This window comes from Amphibalanus amphitrite, unplaced genomic scaffold, assembly GCF_019059575.1.
Source record: "Amphibalanus amphitrite isolate SeventyFive unplaced genomic scaffold, NRLGWU_Aamphi_draft 000722F_arrow, whole genome shotgun sequence".
In the NCBI taxonomy this organism is placed as follows: Eukaryota; Metazoa; Arthropoda; class Thecostraca; order Balanomorpha; family Balanidae; genus Amphibalanus; species Amphibalanus amphitrite.
The window spans coordinates 159,200-180,487 of record NW_024882216.1 but is presented as its reverse complement, the minus strand read 5'-3'; the positions used below and the strand labels follow the sequence as shown (position 1 = coordinate 180,487).

Genomic DNA, 21,288 nt, shown 5'->3' with positions numbered 1-21,288 from the left:
ACGACCAGCCGACACGAAACTTGGCACCGCCATAATACAGAGCGTGACGGCGTGGCACGGGGTAGAGGCAGGCTGGCTTATAAGGCACGGCGTGGGGGAGGGCGGTGATAAGGCGGCAGACTGGGCGGTGTAACACGAGGGGCAGGGGAGGACGATGTAAGGCGGTAGACGAAACGGTTTGACGTGACAGGTAAAGCTAGGACAGCGTCAGATGAGAGGGAACGGCTGTTGATATGACATGTGACGGCCAGGGGTAGAGCAGGCCCTGTTCTACCCCTGACCGTCACATGTCATCAGGGAATAGGAGAAGTTGACGAGGAACAACGAAATTGAGGGCGTCGCAGGTTGGTAAGTATTGCATGGACACTGGATAACTGAACGAGACAGGACGATAGACCGTCGGTCCTTCCCAATGTGAACAAATTTAGGTGCCCATAATTTGCAATGCGTGATGACCTTTATGGTTGAGACATGACAGATGTTTGAAGCTGCCATCGACAACGGTATTTCAAAAGTACTACGTTGACTAAAATCTTCAGCTCCGCAGTCCGCTGGTCTGGATTTGGTCGCGATATCCGACGAAGTCGCCGTCCCATTATGCAACCGTCCCAGATGCTCCTCACGTCTCCGATCCAGCGAAACGCACGTCCGCCCTTACCCGGGAACATTTGATGGATCGGGTCGAGCGCTGATTCCGGTAATACTCCGATATGAGCCCGGCGGATGGCAGTGGTTTCCGATCGCGGCAATCATTTCACATTTGCCGTAAGCGATGGGTACCGAATGGAGTCCGGATTACTTTCGTTGAATGGGCTGGTTAAATGGAACTTTGGTCAATGGAACTTGTACACCGGGTGCATTGAACGATCGAAATTGAAATAGTCAAAACAAATATTACGTTACTTTGTACGGAAGCGGGTTAATCGTTGCTTGTTCTATTCTGCAATACGTGCGGGAATAAACCTGATAAGTTCGAGACAGCAGGCGGTATTGAGTTTTCTCAATCAAGTGGATTTCGCTGTAAGAATTATTGTGAACAACATAAGACACATGTTTGTTTCATCTTTCCGCCCTTTGAATGCACGTGTGCTTTTGTGTCACTGCGATACCTAAATATTTCGGGGAGTGGTAATCGTCCGTTGCTTTTACCAAAAAGTAATCGGCTGCGGAATTTTGCACCAGCGCATACCCAGCTCTATAAATCCTGCACTGTGCAATGTGCTGCTCCATATCAATTAGAGCCCTTTCCGTTCTTTTGCCTGAATATTGTATTCATGTACGCACGAGTTGTCTGTCCTCTCTACCGCTACTCCTTCCCTGCCGGGACATTTGTGCTTCCTGGTCAGCACTGACAGAAGAAGCTGTGTTTGAAAAGAAGACAGATTTTCCGTATTTCAGCTTATTAGCTAACTGAGATCACTGACGAGGATCGGCTCTCGTTCTCTGAACGCGGGCTTGTCGTCTTCGATGTCCCGTCTGAGCTCCTTGAACTGCAGACATTGCTGATTTAAATTGCTTTTTAAATCCTTCCGACCTCTAATCCTGCCTCTTTGTCATTGGCTGCCGGTCCTCAAACTCCACTCTGCTCTAACTTTCTGCTTTGAGTTTGTTTCATCGTAAATCCGTCTGGAAGTCAAGTAGGTATATCTGCATTGTCTGAACTTCTGCGCGTTTCAGCTGACAATGAAATCTAGTGCTTATTGCATCGGAGATCGCTTTGATAAAATTCCTGTCCTTTCTGCGCGAAATATTGCTGCATGGAATTCGCTTTATTGTATCGGCGAAGGTCCCACACATCTGCTCAATATTCCTTTGTCTGCTGCTCGCTTACAATAATCACCTCGTTCTCTCGTGGAGGGTGGATTGGCCTGGTCCAGCGATCAGAATTCCCTGGGTTACGCCGTGTCTATAAGGCTTCTTGCTCTGCTGATCCAGCCGCTGACTACGCTGCTGGGTCCAGTCACTCCTGTTCTACGGTAGCTCCTGAAGTGGAGTGTATGGAAACGACTCGAAGACTGGTGTTCTGTGACGGTAATCGTACTCACAACTTATTGCGTATCGGAAGCTACCGCAAACGCTTAACTCACCCTACTTGGGATATCTAGTTTCAACATTGGGTGCGAAAATGAGATGTTTGCAGCTCTTTGGTTGAATGCATCGAGATTCGAGGTACTGTGGCCATCTTCTATACGAGTATCCTAAGCTTTTTTTGCCCCGGTTGAGCGGCGGGTCTGATCCGCGTATTATAACTTCAGCTTGGCCCGCCGCGCCGGTGACCCCCCCCCCTGTCTGACCCGCGCGTCACACCTCCCGTGTGACCTCCCGTCTGACCTCCCATGTGACCCCGCCGGTGACCCCGGCAGCTGAGCTCGTTCGATCGATCTGCAGTCTGGCCGGAGCCGTGGCCCGGCCCAGCCGCCGCCAGACGCTCTATTAGACCGTCTTTATGCCGGCGGCGCGGCCCGGTCGGCCGATATTCTCTGTCGGGCCGTTTGATCTACACGGCAGACCCCGGGCCTGATGGAGCCCTCCATCGCAGGGCGAGGACTGTAGAGCGTCCCGCGGCAGCTGCAGAGAGGTATCGCTGGCAACAGAAGCCCCGGAGCGGTCTCCCTTTGTCCACTGGCTCGGAATGACCGGCCGGCTGGCCAGGCTGCGACTGCAGGTCGGCCGATAGCGGCGCCGAACGGTCACCGATGAAAGGCCGCTCTGATGTATGGGTGGCCGCTGCGGCCGGCCGCCTCGCATTGGTCGCACAGAACGGCTGGCGAGCCCTAATGGCAGCCGGGCGGCGGCACTGTGTTTGGCCCATTGTGGGACGGAGGGCGACCTTTGTGGGGAAAAGGTCGGCAGTGCGCTGCTGCTCGGTCTTAGATGATTTGGGGAGAAAAAGGCGGAGAAGTTCACAATGAAGGGGGGGACTTTTTTAGCGCAGTGTTAGCGGTAGACAATCGCCGCTCAACGGTACTTGCAGTACTTGACTGCGTACTGTTAAGTAGGCACGTGTTTACCAAGAGGTTAAGAAAGCCAGTAACATGTGAAGCCATCTGTTTTGGTGATCAGGTTTTAGAAATGGTGCGACCAGCTCTGAGGTCAGATGGCGCCACGGAACGGATCTGATGCTCCAGGTCGGCAGATATCAGACCGCAGAGTTAATCTCCGGATCAGCTTCGGGCACGATCCAGAGTTTATGTCAATGGTTAATGGCACTGGCATCACATTTGTTCTCCACACCGCCAAGCTGCGCTAATGCTGTGTGGTGAGGGGGCAGCACCGTCGGCCGTCAGTTGGCTGCGTGTCCGCTAGGTGTCTGGAATCTGTCGCATTTGCTTTGTAGATGTCGCTACAGGCGAGCAAGTGCCTCGGTGGTAGGCGCCACTGCACACTGGTCGGAAACGCTCCAGCGAGAGGCCAGCGGCCTTTCCGCAAAAGTTTTTTGCTTGTTATTCCACAACTAGTGAAGCAAACTTCATAAAACTTTGCATACCTTCTCTGTCATGTGTAAGCTATCATTTGTATGTCAAGCACCAAATATATGACGTGAATCTGTTAAGTTATGACGTCATAATTGAGTATAATACAGGATCTAGCACCACTTTAAGTCAACAAGGGAAATTGGGAGCTGCTATTCGGGCACCGGGAATGGTTTCATGCACTCCTTGCAAGGTCCAGTGCTTGACTTTAGCATTGTTGACTTTGCGTGACGTCATTTATGACGTCACTAAGGCCATATAAGTTTTTCGTCAATAACTCCTGATCAGATGGAGCTAGAGAGTCGGGAAGGCCACCATTGGACTCAGGAAGACCTGCCGAATCGAATGATATGCAATATGACCTCCTTCAACCATTTTCGTGACCTGAGGGGCTCCGACCTGACCTTGACCCGAGGTTAACACATTAAGTTGACTTCACCCGAACACCAAGTATAGCATTCAACGCGCCTGAGCTAGACAAACACGATGATGCCAAAATCGCGGCAGTGCGACCATTTTTGGCAAAGTAATTAACCTAAAACCGAGCCCGTGCCTTGTGGCACTTACCTGACCTAAGAAGGTCACTAAGGTCACTGGCTGACCTAAGACCTTAAAATCGGGTAGTACCTAATTTTTGCGTCTTATAACGGCACACAAGCTTGTTTTTCCGCGAGGCTCTAGCTCAATTAGAGGCGAAACGGCGAGGGAGTTGTACCAACCCTCCCCGGTCAATATAGAAAACCAATCGGTCCGGCCAGGGTTAAATACCGGAATTGTGATTTAATGTAAAAAGACGGCCCAAGGTAACCCGACGTCAGTGACAGGTGCCCTATATTTGCAGCGTCTTATATTCACGAAGGTTTCAATTTCCACTTTCTTCAGCCGAGTGATGGTTGTCAATAGCAAGGCTCTCTAAATGCAAGCCGTAATCGCCACGCAATATGTGGAAGGCTTTTGATGTCAATACATACATAAATGCATACATAAAACGCGCTTTTCACAAAATTCATAAACTCGAGCGCATCTGTTTTTAATGACCAGTCAACTACGCATGGATGCGTGCAGGCCACACAGGTCAGCGTAAGCCGGGCGCGGCGGCCGAGCCAAAACTGGGGCGGGGCGGGCGGTAGTTGGGTAGGAAGAGCGGCTCCTGCAAATTTTGCGCAAATATGCGCAGTTAGCTTTTATGTTGCCCTGGTGTAAATTTAAATCCTACTTCATCTCACAAAAAATCAGAGTGGAACTAGATGGGACTACCTGTTGTTTCCTTACCTAAACTTTGCAGTTATATTCCAGAATCACTGTAGGAGAGCCTTCATAAAAAAGTTATAGTACATCCTAGTTAGGGAAAAGGTATACCAAAATTTTTGCACTGACCAGTCGGCAACTTCATAACGAACATTTTGATGCATAATATGTGGGATTTCAATTTGGTGTCTATCAGCAATAATACTCTGAATATCCGGCTCAAGAAACCTCTTGCTCCGCGTCAGTTTCCGAGTTCTGGGATACCCCATCTTCGAGGGCTGATTACAGTTATTTTTGGTCACCCGGATTAGTTTTTTTTGGCCTAAGTATGATAATTTGATCAATTTCAAATCGATCTAAATAAAAAATAATCCGAAACTCCGGAATCGCCCGTGGCCTCTCGTGAGGGCGTTTCCGACCAGTGTGCACTGTGATGGGGAGCGAGGAAGCGTTTGTTTTTCGTCCCAACGCTAGGTGGCAGGAGCTTCAGCCCTCGCTTATGTTGGTCACAGCCAAGCCAAAGCAGTGTTTGCCCAACGAATGCGGTGGAGGGGCGTAATTTAGTTATTTTCCATCAGGCAAAAAAAAAAATCCCCTTCGGTTTGGACTTGTCCCGATGAGCCCAGAGTCACGCCAGCTTTCGTTAGCTTAGAATGAGCGGATTCCTGAGAATACCTAGACGTGGACCTTTCGCACTCCTCGATTGTTTTTTTTTTATAACCGTCTCTTGATAATAGGGTGCAGTTTACTCGAAATTAAGCAAGATAGTATGTATTTCAACTCTGTATTTTCTCCTCTAGTTCAATGGTGCTATTTCCATATGAGAGTTATTTCCATCTGCCTCTTCAGTTTAGGCCTGCACCTGATAAGTCAAATCAATGACTGGGGCCTACTGGTGAGCTGCAGCGACCGGAGTGACACACGCTCGTGACCTGCAATAGTGGGGGTAACGCCGACCCCTGGACGCACTAGCGGGACCCATCCAGTGACGATGGCTGTAGTGGCGCCCGTGAGTCGCAGTGGCCGGGGTCGCGCCCCTGGGTCGACATGGCCGGGGTGGAGCCCGCTCGTGAGTGGCGTAGCTGGGGCCTTGGGGTGGGCGGCGGTGGCCGTGCTGGCGCCCGTGAGTCGCACTGACCGTAGCAGCGCCGCTCGTGGGCTGCAATAGCCCGGGTGGCGCCCGTGAGTCACTGACGGCCGACCGGCCGGCGCCGCTGGTACGGCCGTCTGCCCCGCCCTGGCCTTCCGGTCGTCCGACAGGCGACCCTCAGTGCCGGCCAGGGCGGGGGTCAGCGGACTGACTCAGGGGGAAGGGAGGACAGGTCAGGTGGGGAGGTGTGCGTGTGTGTTCGCGGGGGGGGGGGGGGGGGGGGGGCGAGGGCCTCAGGAGGTGAACCGAAAGTGCTCCGGTAGGCCTGTCACGTCCGAGAGAACAAGGAGCCATGATTTTGCTACCGAGTCATTGGCTGAACAATAGTCAGTACCTATCGCACAGTGTTCGCAGACTGAGTAGAATATGCGTCTTCAGTTGAATGTTTCTTTCATTCTGCTACGAAAATGTGATAACCTCTCCCTTATCTCTCCAAAGCACTGCGTATCCAACTGTGCCCATGGCCTGTTCCGATTGTATGTTTTGGGCCGCGTCGCGGTTGATCGCAGGTTTTCAAGTTTTCTTTTATCAGCCTTATCCACCTGATCATCATTTTCTGTAGTTCTCAGGCAGTTCCCACCCGAGTAATTTCCGCATTTCTCTGTAATATTTGGCACGGGACCGGCGGAACAGCTTATCCGGGAGTTCCTTTTCTGGCACGGCAATATCCTGCCGGCGAGGACGGCGCGATGTTGGTGCGGCGGTGCCTCTCGGGAGACGGGTTTTGTGCGGGTCGGAGGAAGTCCGAGGGGCTCTTTGTCCACCGTGTGCCGAACTGCGGTCGAACCCTGACCCTAATCTGGTACTGGCGCGGTGTATTCGCTTATTGGGAACTCAGCCAATGACCACAAATTACACAGCTGGGCGCATTTGCAGGGGAACAGGCTGGGTGGCTCTCTTGGAGTGATTGCAATGCTGAAAATGTGATGCTTTATTAGAACGGCCTGTGTGATGCGATATGGTGTATGGTTCAGTTGCAACTTCAGAGCTTTTCTCATAATGATAAACAATGACCAAAGTATGTTACTTCTTCACTTGATGATAAGCTGCAAGGAAAAATACACCTTTCTATTATTACATAATTCGGACTGGCGGCGCTTCACAATACTGGGCGTTGAACTATGCCAACTAATAGCTGGAATAATTTATAACAACTGTGTACATTTCCCATAAATTGTCAAGCTGATTTGGCGAGTTAAGACTATCGAATAAATAGGTAAGGGTGAAGTTGGCGATTTCATTTCCTTATTGCACCCCGTGCGACCTATCCAGCGTTACACAGTGTTACGGCATAGCTATAATGCAGTGCTCGGGAATGAAATTATAATCTTGCAAAGGCAAAGTTGCATGATAAATGGCCATGTTCCAAATGTGGCCGTTTCTGTTATTGCCTGGTATTTCTTTTCATCGGCACATTGTGTCAATGTTTATACTTTAGTAAACTGCTCATAATGGTCTCTTGTTGCCCGTATTTCATCGGGGCCGTAAATTATCTCTGATTTATGATTCAGCTGCAGTGGTCCTCACCGTTCATTGCCTCTGTTGCACGGGGATAGTGATTCCCATCAGCCCATTCCATTGATAGTCCGTGGCGGATCTGATGCTCACGCACAGGTCATTTGCTCCGTCATTTTACATGGGTATTCTCGAGCATAATTGATGTTGATCGTTGCCTCTAGAAAAGAATTGTGTTCTTTTGCCAGTGTTCCTAATGGTGTTCTGGATGTTATCGGTGACGTTTTCCAGGTAGTGTGCTATCACTGACGGCCGCTGTTCTGCAGTCTGTCTTGCCTGATGGAAATGGATTTAATGTGCGCCGTGTGCGGGCTTTTGACCACTGATATGCTGTATCTGTCCTGTCTCAATTGATGGATGTGTGGTTTTAGTGCATCTGTGATCACTAACCTGCCATGCTCTGGTCTGTTTCGCTGGAAGAGCTGAACTTTTAGTCGTTTGAGTGTGCGGGCTTTTGGTTCCTGTTCTGACACTCTGTGCTCTGCTCTGTTTCAGCTGGTGGAGCTGGAGCAGCGTGTAGTCGAGTCGGAGCAGAAGGCTGCAGAGGCAGAGAGCAAGGTAAGTAGAACAGCGGCTTTGTAACCCGATACCCCCTAGGGCCGACTCGCACGGCGCAGGCTGCAGGATGGCCTGCGATGTGGAACGTTAATTACCGACTGGAAAGTGCGCGTAGCCGCCGGCGGCGTCTAGCTCCAGCGCGGTAACCTGTCAGGCCCTGTAAAGCAGCCAATTTAAGAGGGAGGGGGCCAGTGTGGGTGCGGCACAGCTCAAAGCTTTCCAACCGATTAGGAAATAGAAAACTGTAGTTGGATCGGACGGTTGAGCTCCACGGCGTTCGAACATCAGCAGCCGCCTGCCGCGATCAGGCTAGGCTGTGCCGCAGGACACGGGTGCGCTGCGGCACAGCCTACCTGAACAGACCGTCCGGTATTAGCCGCGCTTGGAAGAAATTGGTAAGAGCTCTCGCTTCTCGGCCTTTTGGCTTTTGTCTTTTTTTTTTGCATTGCACAATCAGTTGGGAGTCTGGGATTGCGAATATCTTGACTAATGTTTTGGCTGCCTGTACAGCAAACAACGATATGTGTCGAAAGATGGTTGCTGTGCGAGGCCAGTCTCATTTATTTGTTTTGATGGAAGCTACAGCAGGAAAAATGAACTGATTTCCCTGGGGGAGACAGGACGGTCCTTCGCAGATCCCATGTCGCCTCTGGGATGGTGATGACCTTTTCGGGCCTTCGGTGGCACCAGGGCGATGTCGCGGGACCCGCATAGTGCCGCGAAGATCGGCCCGCTCAGCGGTGGTCGGCTCGACGCGACGCCGCCGCTCGGTTACCATGGCGACGTCTTTATCGATCGGCTCAGCGGCTGATTTCGCCTGGCAGCAGCAGAGGGGAGGGGTGCTCGCGGCGTCCGGAGCCCGGTCCATGCACGTGCCGCGGGCTGGGGCCGGCCGTGTTAAACGGAGCGTATGCCTCGGGCGGCGGCGGCTGCGGCGGGTCGGCGGCGGTCGGCCCGGGACCGCACTACCTGCCGAGCGGCCGACGGACGTCGATACGCCTTCGCCGCCGCCGCCGGCGGCCGGCAGTCGATGGAGTGGCGGTGGCGGCGTCGGTCGGCGGCCGGCGGCGGCCCGGTGGTGTCCAGTGCCACGTCTCCGCCGCCCCCGTCAGCGCTGCAGCGCGGCAGGCCCGGACAGACCCCGGGACCGAGCAGGAGACCCCTGTCTGGCGGCGCGCCGTCCAGGCAGCTCAGCCATGTTCCGGTGAGTCTGGCGGCGCCTGAGCACTGCCGACGGAGCTGTGTGAGATTGGTGGTGGCGTAGCAGGAGCTGACGTGGGACGGTGGTGACGGCTCAGAGAGGCTGATTTGACAGCAGTGCTGGCTCGAGTGAAGCTGACAGAGGGCGACGGCTCTGGCTTGGGAGTGGGATGATGATTGTGTTTCGCGTGGAGCTTGTGGGCGTGGGCTGTGGCTTGCTGGGTACCTCGGGTATATTAGCTTATATCGAGGGCCTCGGTTTCGGCTGGGGCTGCTGAAAGCGTGTTACGTTAAGCTGTGGAGAGTCATTGGAGCTTCTTCGTCGACGTTTGAAGGGAACAAGGCTCCAACCTGAGGCGCTTAACTGTTTCGCAGGAGCTATGATATTCAGTAGCTCCAAGTTTTATCTTTCTTCCACTGTGGATTTACGCCATTGCCACCCCATTTCAGCAGCCTAAAGAGTCACCACTCACGTGGATTTTCATTCCTTTCATTTTCCAATAGATCGTTCCAGCCAGGTTAATAGCACGAGCTTACTGCCTATCACATATCTGGGTCAGTATTGGATCTGATATTGATTACCATGTTCTTAGAAGACCCATAATGGTGCGAATCGGTTGTGGAGCTCCCAGGGCGTTAAGTGTAGAGCCGTGTCGGCATTTCCGTGAAGCTCTCAGCCTCTGCGCTGTAGCTCTCATTGCGTCCCGCCGCGCTGCGCTGGAAACGGCGCTATAATGGATGGCATCTTGAAATGAGGACAGTGTGTTAGGCAGCGTGCAGTTGGACAGATGTGCAGAAGTTTAGTAGAGTTGGAGATCTGGTTCTATCTGTGCTAGTCCTGCGATATCAGGTTAGACTGGTCCGTGCTGTTCCGGTGACTCTCAGAGGTCGACCGTGCTGACCCGAGGCGTCAGTGCGGCGCCGGCCAGTCAGCTGTCTGGAAAAGTTGCCCGATGTCTCCGGATCATACAGTCTGGACTCAGTCTGAGCCACTGCGGCCCAGACTAAGAGACCACCCCAGCTGCCCAATGTAAGCCACCGCGGGTCACTCAGACAGCCTCAGCTGGCACTCACCGGGGCAGAAAATGGCCCAATGACCGCCAGTCAGACTCTGCGGTGGCCGGTGCTGGGTCTGTGTGCTGGCTGTATGGCCACTTCTGCTGGTTTAATGGTGGAGCAGTGTCGACTGGTCGGCACAAGGTCAAGTCAAGGTAGACGCCACTGAAACTGCTCCCCTTATCGATGTGGTAGGTATCTCTTCGATGCTGTTTATCCTTATTTTGTGTCGGTATTTTGTCGATGTGGGGGCTGCTTCTCATGATTCGTTGGCGGGTCCGCTGCGATTGCACTCATAACCAGCCGCGGGTGTGGACGGACCTTTTTGGCGGCGGTGAAGGTGGGTTGGCCTGATCGATACTCCGCCGATACTGCGACCTGCCAGACAGCCTTGAGAAGTTGCGCGGGCCCCGACGGCTACTTCCGGAGGTATGCATCGCGCTACATCCGGCCATTGATTGCTGATCGCCATCGGATAACCCTGGTGGCTAGGATAGGAAAGCATACACAGCTGGTCGCCAATGTTGCGCATCTGGGTCAGGATGGCAGTGTTGCCAAGCGCCCCTCAATGACAAAAGGTACTCGTATATTTCTTGATTTTGCCCCTGAAGGGTTATATGGGCGGGGGCCATCGTCTTTTCCATCGGTACTTGGATTCTTAGTGACTGTGTCAGGGCTGATGGATGGTCTTGGCACATTAGAGTAAGACATGCTCCTCATGGTCCCGGAAAATGGGTTAAGTGGAGGAAAACACTAGTGATGTATCTTTTTTTTTTACTCGCATGCTCAGGCTATTTACCGGTTCCTGATGGACCAAATAGGGGTATATTTTGCTCATAACTTACTATTATAAAGAAATTGCCGCACCCAATTGAATGTTGGAGTCTTTCAGGCTTGTTTACGCGCTGCTAACTTTCCTGGAACCTCTTTTATTAAACTCTGGCGTTTTTTTCTGACTCCTTCAGTTTCGAATTACTCAACTCCCTCTCTGCGTTAGTTCCTGAGCTGTGTAGTCAAGTCGCCGCGCCCTTCGCTGCGCCGCCCAAATCGGCTGCTCACCACTCGCGTGTCGGACCGCCGTAGCTCGCGTCGGCCGCCGTTTGGGAATCTGTCCCGTGACCGCGGCCCGATGACCGCTAATTGAACCCTGTCCGTCACCCACTCGGCCACGGAGCTGGTTTGGGGGAAATTCGTCGGCCCGGCGCCGCTCGGCATCGTCACTGGAGCGGGAGGGTAGGCTGTGCCGCATTACACAGCTGCTCTGCGGTACAGTCTAACTTCAGGCGCCTCCAGCTCCGACGGCCGTCAGCGGTGGTTCGGTGAGAGGCCTACAGCAATGTTAGCCATCGGGGTCTCGTTTGGTCTCTCGGGGTCTCATCCGCTGGACGATTGGGATGGTTATAGGTCTGTTGGTGACATTATCGAGGTTTGGTTTGGTTGAATTTCCATCTCATTTTCCGTGTTGCTAGGCTTGGTCTAAGTTTATTAGCGGCCTTGGTAGGTTTCGGTACGGTTTATTCTCCGTCCGCCGGTTGGCTGGACTGGTTGTAGGTTTGTTAGTAGGTTTGTTAGTGCCGGAGTAAGTCTCGGTCCGGTTTATTCCCCGTCCTCGGGCTGGACTGAGCTAGTGTAGCTTTGCTAGCGCCGCTATCGACACCACTGAGCCCGGCACGTATCAGGCAGTTGGTCGGGGCGGCTCCATATATCGGCCGGCCGGCGCTGTATAACCGGGCCGAGCTCCGACAGTGGGGCGGCCATCAGTCAGGCCGGCGGCCTAATCACAGCGGAGGATCGCGCCCGCCGACCGGCGTAAAGTGGCTGCCGGCCGCCGAACGGCCGGCCAGGCAGATACTGCGCTGGTAGCAACGGTGGCCGAGACTCTTTGGAGTGGAATGTCTGCCGCCAGTGCAAGTGGTGGAATTAGATGTTCGTTCGTATGTCATTTCATTACCTATATGTCCAATGCAAATGAGTGTTATATTTGGGTATTGGGATATGAAGCCAACGTCCATTAATGCTCCCGAACTTTCCTTCTAAATGTGGCCAGGGCCGTGTTTCAGTCGCTGAAGCCGGACCTAAGTGACCATGCTGTCAACGACTCCCATGAACCCTCGGCGAAGCCATTTTTTACATATGACACGCAGTGGCAGCCAAAGCTACCCCGGCGACCTGTTTTGGACGCGTCCGCACCACTGGACACACTTGTGTGGACGGGCGTGGTTGTTGAATGGACATTGCGGAGCGATGTCATCTGTTGACGTGTAGATAATGATGCATGACATGGGACGGCATGTAGTAACATTGGTGGAAGAAAAGACCTCTTGTGAACACTGGATATCCACAAAGGAGGGCTGCCACAGTCCGCATTGACAATTGTCAGACGCTGCCAGCCATCTGTCGGCTGTCGATCAACCCACTGACGTGTCCATGGAACGTCGTGCATGTGTGCGTGTGTACTGTCCTCGCGACATTCGTACGGTCTTCCTGCAATATTCAGCACTGCGGTGTCAGGCGTAAGGTCGTTTATATCCATCGCGTGATTAATGTAACTAACCGAGGAACAGAGCGATGGTGTCGCTGTTCCATGAGCGTCTTAATTAGCTAGCGCTATATGTATGCACGGGTCTGTGTGGCGCGGGCCGACACTTGTCGTGACCTGGTGGGAATGGCTTATTGTCCGTGAATGGAATGGGGTGGTCCTTTATTGTCACCGGCTGAGAAAGGCGAGTGGCTGACGAAACTTTCTTTACTTCCTATTGGGCCCGTGTCCGGAGACTCGGTATTCGGTGTTCTTGGTCTTCGGGTCACATAAGAGAGCCGGTGGAGGATTTTGGTCTATCAGTAGTAGGCCTAGCCGTACTGACAGTGCTGGGTTAGTCACTAGCTATTATACTCTTACTCAAGAGCGATGTGTCGGCTCTGGTAAGTGCGGTTTGTATGCTGAAAAAATCTTTGCAGGTCAGTGATCGGTCTCGAAGTCTAGTCTGCGGGGTCTGGGAAGTTACCATCCTTTAGACGAGCTCTCGAACTGTTGTTACCATGCTCGGGGCCAGGAGAGGGCCAGCAATGCCCCCCGATGGTTTGTTACTGGGCCCGAGGCTATAGGGATGGAGCGGGAGAGAGGGGGTTGGGGTCTGAGCCGAGAAGCAGAGGCCGTCCAGCCGCGGCGTTAGGAGGCGGCCGACGCCAGAGCCGGGAGATTGTTTGGAAATTTGCTCCGCGCGCCGGACGTGATCTGGGCGAGGATCTGCTGCTCAGTGCCGGCGGTAGTCGTCGGATGGCTGGTGGTTTGGACCGCCGGTCAGCGCCAGTGGTGGACAGTGGATCTCTGTGGACCTCGGGGGGGGGGGGGGGGGGTGAGGGAGGAGGTGGTGGAGAGGAAAGGGCGCCCAGAGAAGCGGGTAGTGTGTGTGTGTGGGGGGGGGGCCGGGGGGGGTAGTGGGTACTGAGAGGAAGAGGAGGAAAGTGGGAGGAAGAGCACTACCCAAAGGAGATGGATTTATCGTTATGATTTGGCGATGGTCCCTGGATAAGAGTGGGTACTGGAAACAGCGGCTAAGTTGAATAGCATTGAGTAAATGTTGAAACAACATGTACTCCCGGAGAACGAACAAATAAGAAGGATTTGTAGGACGCTTTGGTTTTGAGCATTTATGACTGTTTTTGCTGACTTGTTTTCACTGTTTATGAAGATGTTGCTGTTGCCTGCGCGGCTGTACTATCTCCTAGCTTTGCTTTGATGATATATTTGCCCTCGAAACGTGATACAAGATCGTCTTATTTGAGTCTCTCCCGCTATAAATGTGCTTTTGAGGCGGTTTACTGGCTGAAAATGCCACAAAGATGATCATGCCAGCGATGAGCGATTTACTCGGAACAATGTAAACAGGAACGACGCAAGCTCCAGGATCTGTTGTCTGAGGAGCAAAAGTAGCTTTACAACCGTCGAGTCTAAGTCCTCTTATATCTTGATGTGGAATCTAAGTTGGCTGAAGCTGAATACTGCACAACAAGAGTAAGCTCTGACTGTTTCTGTCTTACTGGACTAAGCATCGAACCGTTACATGCTACAGGATTGGGGTCAACAGGATGCTTGTAACTTATGAATCCTTCTTCACCACCACACTCGTTTCTCCCCGCCCCCGGACTTTGACGACTTTTCCTACTCACTGGCTAGCTCTCGAGTACGGCGCGTCCTCCTGAGAGCCAGCTTGTTCTAGTTTGTTATTTATTGGTGTTGGTCCGACAGACCAGACAAATAGTGTCTGATGGTGAAATACGGCCTATCGAGGGGCTGCAGCGCGATCCACCCCTGAGGATTCCGCCGGTGGGTAGTTGGACCGTCGCGGGTTTATGTGGGTTTGGGACTCTGGTGGATGTGTAGCATTGGCACGGCATACGACGGTGCGGGACGTAGTTTTATCCCTGATTTATGTGTGTAGTTATCTTCTGGTGAGGAGTGGAGAGTGGGCTCAAAGAGTTTCTACTGCGAGAGGAGAGTGATAGCAGCGCAGATAGCAGACGGCAGGCGACAGACGCTGCAGACGGGTGACGGCTGCTGACATCGAGATAGACGCTGAGACAGATTGAGTTGACAAACTATGGTTTGGAAGGAGAGGCGGCCAGGGAAAGACGATGGTTAGAAAGAACGATGGTGATAGATGACATATATGAAGCATCTACTCAAATATCATAGTAACCAGGGATGCGGAGCCGTGGAAATTTCAGACGGCTCCGGCTCCGGCTCCGGCTCCGGAGAAAAAAATCGGCTCCGGCTCCGGCTCCGGCTCCGGGTGAAATGTTATGGCGGCTCCGGCTCCGGCTCCGGCTCCGAGTAAAATGGTCCGGCTCCAGCGGCTCCGGCTCCGGCGGCTCCGGCTCCGACTCAGTACATCCCCTATGCAATTAATAAAATACGGGTGGAAGAAAAATTGGATTGGTTATACGCGTTACTCTTTGCCATGACCGGCTCACCGCGTCCCCGCGCAAACGCACCTCGGAGAGAACTGGCAGAACAAAGGACTAGGAAGCGATGGCATTGGAAACGCAGTCGCCGCGAATTGGAGTTCACTGAACCATCGTAAGCTGACACCTGTCTCGGCCTCTCGGCTGCATTGGGGGTGGGGGTGGAGGGTGGGTGGGTGGGAAGAGACGGTGCTGGGAGTCGCAGTCCACTGCACTGGCTTGAAAACAATGGCCGTCACCTGATGACCGGTCCTCATGTTCTGGGGATGCAGTAGACGTGGGGGGGGGGAGCAGACAGGATGTTGATTGCGTACTGTGGGATACTGGGGATATTCGGCTTTTTTCAATCACTTGATGGCCCATGACGTAAGTAACTACCATATGTTTTACTGCCTTGTACTGTCAAACCGAGCTAGGTCAATTATTTTTTTCCTCTTCAAAAAATAAAAAGGAGTCGGAGTCGCCCCCTTTTTTGGCGGCTCCGGCTCCGGCTCCGGCTCCGGGCTATATTGTTTCACGGCTCCGGCTCCGGCTCCGGCTCCGGGCAAAATATGCCGGCTCCGGCGGCTCCGGCTCCGACTCCGGCTCCGGCTCCGCATCCCTGATAGTAACATTCCACATCGTAGCGCCAGCAGCTAGCCGGCATCCAGCACTCCGCCATGCGAGCACACGGGGACCGTAGTACGGTTGGACTTTGGAGTTACTCAAGGCCGCAGTCTACGGTTGGATTGACTAAGCTGTGAAAGCTTTCAGAGTCGACAGCTATTGAGGAAAGCCGTGAAGGGCGAGAGAAGGGTTGATGAATGATGTCGAGTGGCGGGTTAGATTAACGAACCGACTCCATTTGACTTTATTGTTAAACGGGCTGTTCATGGCGTACCAAAAGGGAATCGCTTTGCCGTTGATTGTACATATATTAATTAGGTATATTGCGGAAGTGTTTTTGTGAACATTTTTATTTTGTGATAAATAATGATAAATAATTACATTTTCATTTGTGTGAACATTTTTATGTATGTCAATTAATCCCGTCAATGTCATACCAATTGCCTTTCACATTATTTAGTGTGTAACCGGCCATAACCTGAACGTCCAGCATTTATTGACCCTCGCTTGTGGCTGAACCTGCCACCTACTGCGGCTCTTCCGCTGCATGTTTACCGCTCTATTCAATCGATAACGCGGCTGGCCATATACCGTGGTCGACTGCTCCTGCTCCCAACGCGTACGTTGTTTTCCTGCTAGCTCTCCTACGGGAGCCTGCAGGTCAGAGAGCGGCACCTGTTGGGATGCACGGTCGTCAAGTTAGATGTAAGTGAATCCTAATCTATAATCTAAGATTCGGAATCAGGCGAGCCCCTACGATTTGGACCAAACTTGGTCAGCGGATAGTACGTAACGTCCTGATTACGATGCACCCAAAATCTAAGCTCGGCCCGCCATATTTACGAAGTTACGGATGTTTGAATTTCAAGGTCATTCGGGAGAGCCCCTACGATTTCCGTCAAAATTTGTGTACGGACACTTTAGGTGCTCCTCATTACGAATATCACAAAATTTAAGCTCGGCCCGCCATATTTACGAAGTTACGGATGTTTTAATTTCAAGGTCATTCGGGAGAGCCCCTACGATTTCCGTCGAAATTTGTGTACGGATACTCTAGATGCTCCGCATTACGAATATCACAAAATTTAAGCTCGGCCCGCCATATTTACGAAGTTACGGAGTCACAAAGTTACGGAATTTCAAGGTCATTGGGCGAGCCCCTCCGATTTTCGTCAAAATTTGTATGCGGACACATTACATGCTCCTCATTACGAATATCGTAAAAGCTAAGCTCGGCCCGCACTATTTCAAAAGTTACTGAGGTTTGAAACTCACTGAAATTCAAACATCTGTAACTTTTGAAATAGTGCGGGCCGAGCTTAGCTTTTACGATATTCGTAATGAGGAGCATGTAATGTGTCCGCATACAAATTTTGACGAAAATCGGAGGGGCTCGCCCAATGACCTTGAAATTCCGTAACTTTGTGACTCCGTTACTTCGTAAATATGGCGGGCCGAGCTTAAATTTTGTGATATTCGTAATGAGGAGCATCTAGAGTGTCCGTACACAAATTTTGACGGAAATCGTAGGGGCTCTCCCGAATGACCTTGAAATTCAAACCTCCGTAACTTCGTAAATATGGCGGGCCGAGCTTAAATTTTGTGATATTCGTAATGAAGAGCATCTAGAGTGTCCGTACACAAATTTTGACGGAAATCGTAGGGGCTCTCCCGAATGACCTTGAAATTCAAACATCCGTAACTTCGTAAATATGGCGGGCCGAGCTTAGATTTTGGGTGCATCGTAATCAGGACTTTACGTACTATCCACTGACCAAGTTTGGTCCAAATCGTAGGGGCTCACCTGATTCCGAATCTTAGATTATATATTAGGATTCACTTACATCTAACTTGACGACCGTTTGGGATGCTTGGTTCGGGCTGACCAGCCCCGGTGGGCACTCTGGAATGATGGACGATGCAGATAGTGTTATCGGGTGAACTGAATTGTGGTAAAGAATATCGGTCGTTTGATATACTGTACTGGCCTTGGACGGATTTGTTGACCGTTCCTTGAACAGGAACAGGATAACTGTACGTCCGGTGATCTACCTTCATGTGAAGAAGTTCAGTGTTGTTCTTATTTCCAAACTTATGTTATATCCGATAATGCTGAGTCTGTTGCATCACGACCAAAGGTGTGTTCACATGCATCGCACAGGGAGCAGCACTATTGATTCACATTTAGGCACACAGGTCAAGCGCTGGGCTCCAACTGAAATGGTCTGCCTCTTTTGCCCTTTCTCATGTTAAACACGCATAAATTACCGGCGCCCTTTGACACCCTCCTGGAAGGTCAGCTGACATTAAAATGTCTTCTTATCTCTGGGCTCGTTTGCTATGAGGCTAAATATGTCACAGCAATTTGCAGAGAGCCTGACGGGTGGGCAGTGGCCCCTGCTTGGCCCTTTGTGCAATGTGCAGTGACCTTTGGTCGTGGCCAGCGGCCATCTTGCTCCCCATGGCAGCGCCTGTTCCGTCTAAACTCTAAAATATTGATAGGGGGACGAGATTCGTGTTTTCACAAAGTATAGCTGAGACTGGTTTTGACCGTACTGGCTTTAGAGGAATTAGTGTTTGAAGACGCTTCTACTGAGTAGCTTCAGCAAGGGAGGTCACTTGTCCCCGAAACGAGTTCTTCTTTGATATATGGGCAATAGAGTCATTGAGGTAGTCCCATGCTGCTGAATAAATACTGACGTAAAACACCCTAGACACAAATTTGTGGGATTTTCTTGCTTAGCAGGCTGGCCGAATTGAGAAAGCCCTGCTTAATTCAAGGCTCTGCTGTCTTTTCTCTGGCAGTGACCCAGAATGGCTCATTAATTCCTTTCATTGCCTGACTAAATTGCCCCAACGTTAGCTTTGTTTGATGACACCAAGCAATGCCATTCAAATACTTCGCGACACTCTACTCGATAAAACAGTCAGGACAATTTCAGGACAACTTCAATTGCTTCACTTGGCCATCGTTCACTGCATTATCTTGTTGATCTTAGACATGTTTAAACAAATGTTTACGTCTTGGCACCTGAGTTTGTGACGCGTAGACTTCTTTCTGATATGTCATCCCTAAGACACATCCCGACTTGTTGCCCTCAATAAACATTAAACAATCAATCCCCAAGACAATTTCTTAATACAATACCTGTTCCTGCTACTGCTTCTGAGGCCCAGCTGTCCTTGTGTGCGTGCCGCCGCTGTCCTGTCCTGTCCGTGTCCGATGTGCGTGTCCTTTCTGTCTCCGATGGGCGGACACCCCTCCACACCTCCGCCGCGACGGCGTGGCGACCGGTGACTGCCGTGCTGACCCCCCCCCCCCCGTCCCCGTCCCCCCGGGCCGGGCCGACCGCCATCGACCGACCCGGCCGCGGTGACTCACCGCCGGAACCTCCGTCCTCCCGCCGGCCGCCGCTCTGCCCCTCTGCCCGGGAGGCCGGCCCAGGCCCACCCCGGGCGTCAGACCTCTGCGAGAGGAGGTAGACATCGATTGAAGGGCTCGGTCGGTCACAGGTGAACCAGATGGGATGGGACAAGATAGGACAGGATATGGGATGGTATGAGGTGGAATAAGACGGGAATGATACGGGATGAGATGGAATGTTACGGGTTTGGAAGGGGACGCGTTGACACGGGGTGTAATGGGGTGGAGGGATGCGGGATATGTTGGATGTGATATGATGAAGCGGGATAGCTATGGAATGGAATAAGAAGGGTCGGGTTGATATGAGAAGGAATTGGGCGGAGCGATATGATCCGTATGTGATTGGATGAAATGTTAAAGGATTTGTTGGACTGGTGGTGTATTTAGGAACGTTGGAAGATCGATGTCATGTTGTCATTCGCGCGGGACATGTCGGCGATGCCATAGTGCTTCCTGAGACAGTTGGACGTGCCCTGTCAACTGAGTCGTGCTGGGGCCATGCTAAGGTCAGCCGCGTCAAATGGACAGGCTGATGGGCTCTCGGTGATGGCTGCCACGAAAGGCATGTTATTAGAATCGGAGTGATGTCGGTATTCTAGGTTATGTCGAACTCATATGAACTTGCAAATTGTTGTTGCGAACTGTCAAGAGGTCAAACTCGTGACGCCAGCTAATGGCATTTCTTGTTTGAACTTACGTTCATAGAAAGCCGTACATATATGAATAATTATCTTACAAAATTTGATTGGAAAGTAATTCGCAATGATGTACGTTGTTGATAAATTGTTAACGTTGAATGAGCGAAGGAATGTACCAATATCATTTTTATGATCCGATCGCAGCAGTTTGGATCACGTTTGATCGCTCGTCCGCTCCTTCTCCTCTGCATTGCGACCTCAGTCCCGGCTTTCCACTACCTACGCTCACTCCGTCTACACTTAAGTGGCGCCTCCCTGTGTTCCCGACACCACCTGCTGCGCTCCCTCGTGCCCATTTCGCGGCACTCCTGCCTCCTTCGTCGTGCGCCTTTGTCACATCGTAGGTCCTCACTGCGGTATATGATTAATTAGAGTGCAGCGCCGTACTGGTTTTCCAGTAAATTTGCGGCGGCGGCGGTACAAGGAGTCCCATAAATAACTTCCATTCAGCTGCATATGACGTGGTAGGTGGTAGGGGGCGGTCGTAAGGTCATGACCCGGTTGTAAAGACTGCACAATACACGTGCCTGAGCAGTGGTGTCCGCTGTGCACTGTGCCATACTCGTGTTTTGACATTATTCGGTAATATGTGACCTAACCGCCACGGCATATAAGTAGCCACGGTAATCACCGTAATGCGATATGGGACTCATTGATATTATTCCCCGCGCTCTGTCGTACCTCCGCTGACGATCGCGGCTCGCTATGTCTGCTATTTGTTCACGGCCATCCGTATACGCGTTGGCCAATCGCCGGTCGGGCGCGATGGATTATTAAACGCTGATTGTGATGGACGTCTACATCGTTATGCGTGATTGCCTGTTTGCCGTCATTTTTTGCGATGTATTGATGTAGACATGTCGTCCGTCACTGTCTACGATAGGCGCCTGGTGCTGTCGGACGGACGGATTGGAGGCGTGACGTGACGGGCCGATAGATGTGTAGTGATTTCGGCCCGTGACGTATTGGAGGGGTTACGTGACGTACTGATGGGTGTCTGGTGCTGTGTGACTGTGACGAGCCGGCTGTGGTTGAGCATTGAGTGGGCATAGCGGATAATTAGCGTGACCACCACTGGTGTGCTTGTGGAGGGAGGGGGCTGTCGGACTACTGCTGTTGGGAGGCTGCTGCTCCAATCCACTCGGCCGATGAGCCCAATCCGGCATAGCCAGCCTTGATTGGTTAGCCTAGCAATAGCTATGGAAGTTTCATTTTATCCCCCTGGACTGAGCACTGAGCAGTGGATTTACTTTATGAAACTGGAAGTCGCTCGCCCTTGAACCCCTCCACTGAAGCCATGCACTGACGAACTTCGAAGGGCTGAGGGAGGTGTCCATAGCGGACTGAGCTGACTGGTCTGACAAGGGACATGTCCAGCGCCAGCTGAGCTGATTG

At 52.0% G+C, this 21,288-nt stretch overlaps 1 protein-coding gene across 2 annotated transcripts in view; it reads left to right on the top strand.

Annotated features, from left to right (window-relative positions):
* The window catches only part of LOC122365212 (pleckstrin homology domain-containing family H member 1-like), a 184,910-nt gene that overhangs the window by 88,464 nt on the left and 75,158 nt on the right, over window positions 1-21,288 (top strand). For both annotated transcript variants that reach the window (XM_043336214.1, XM_043336215.1), the window contains exon 3: window positions 7,882-7,944. In XM_043336214.1, coding sequence (XP_043192149.1) covers window positions 7,882-7,944 — 63 coding nt within the window. The remainder of the gene's footprint in view (window positions 1-7,881; window positions 7,945-21,288) is intronic.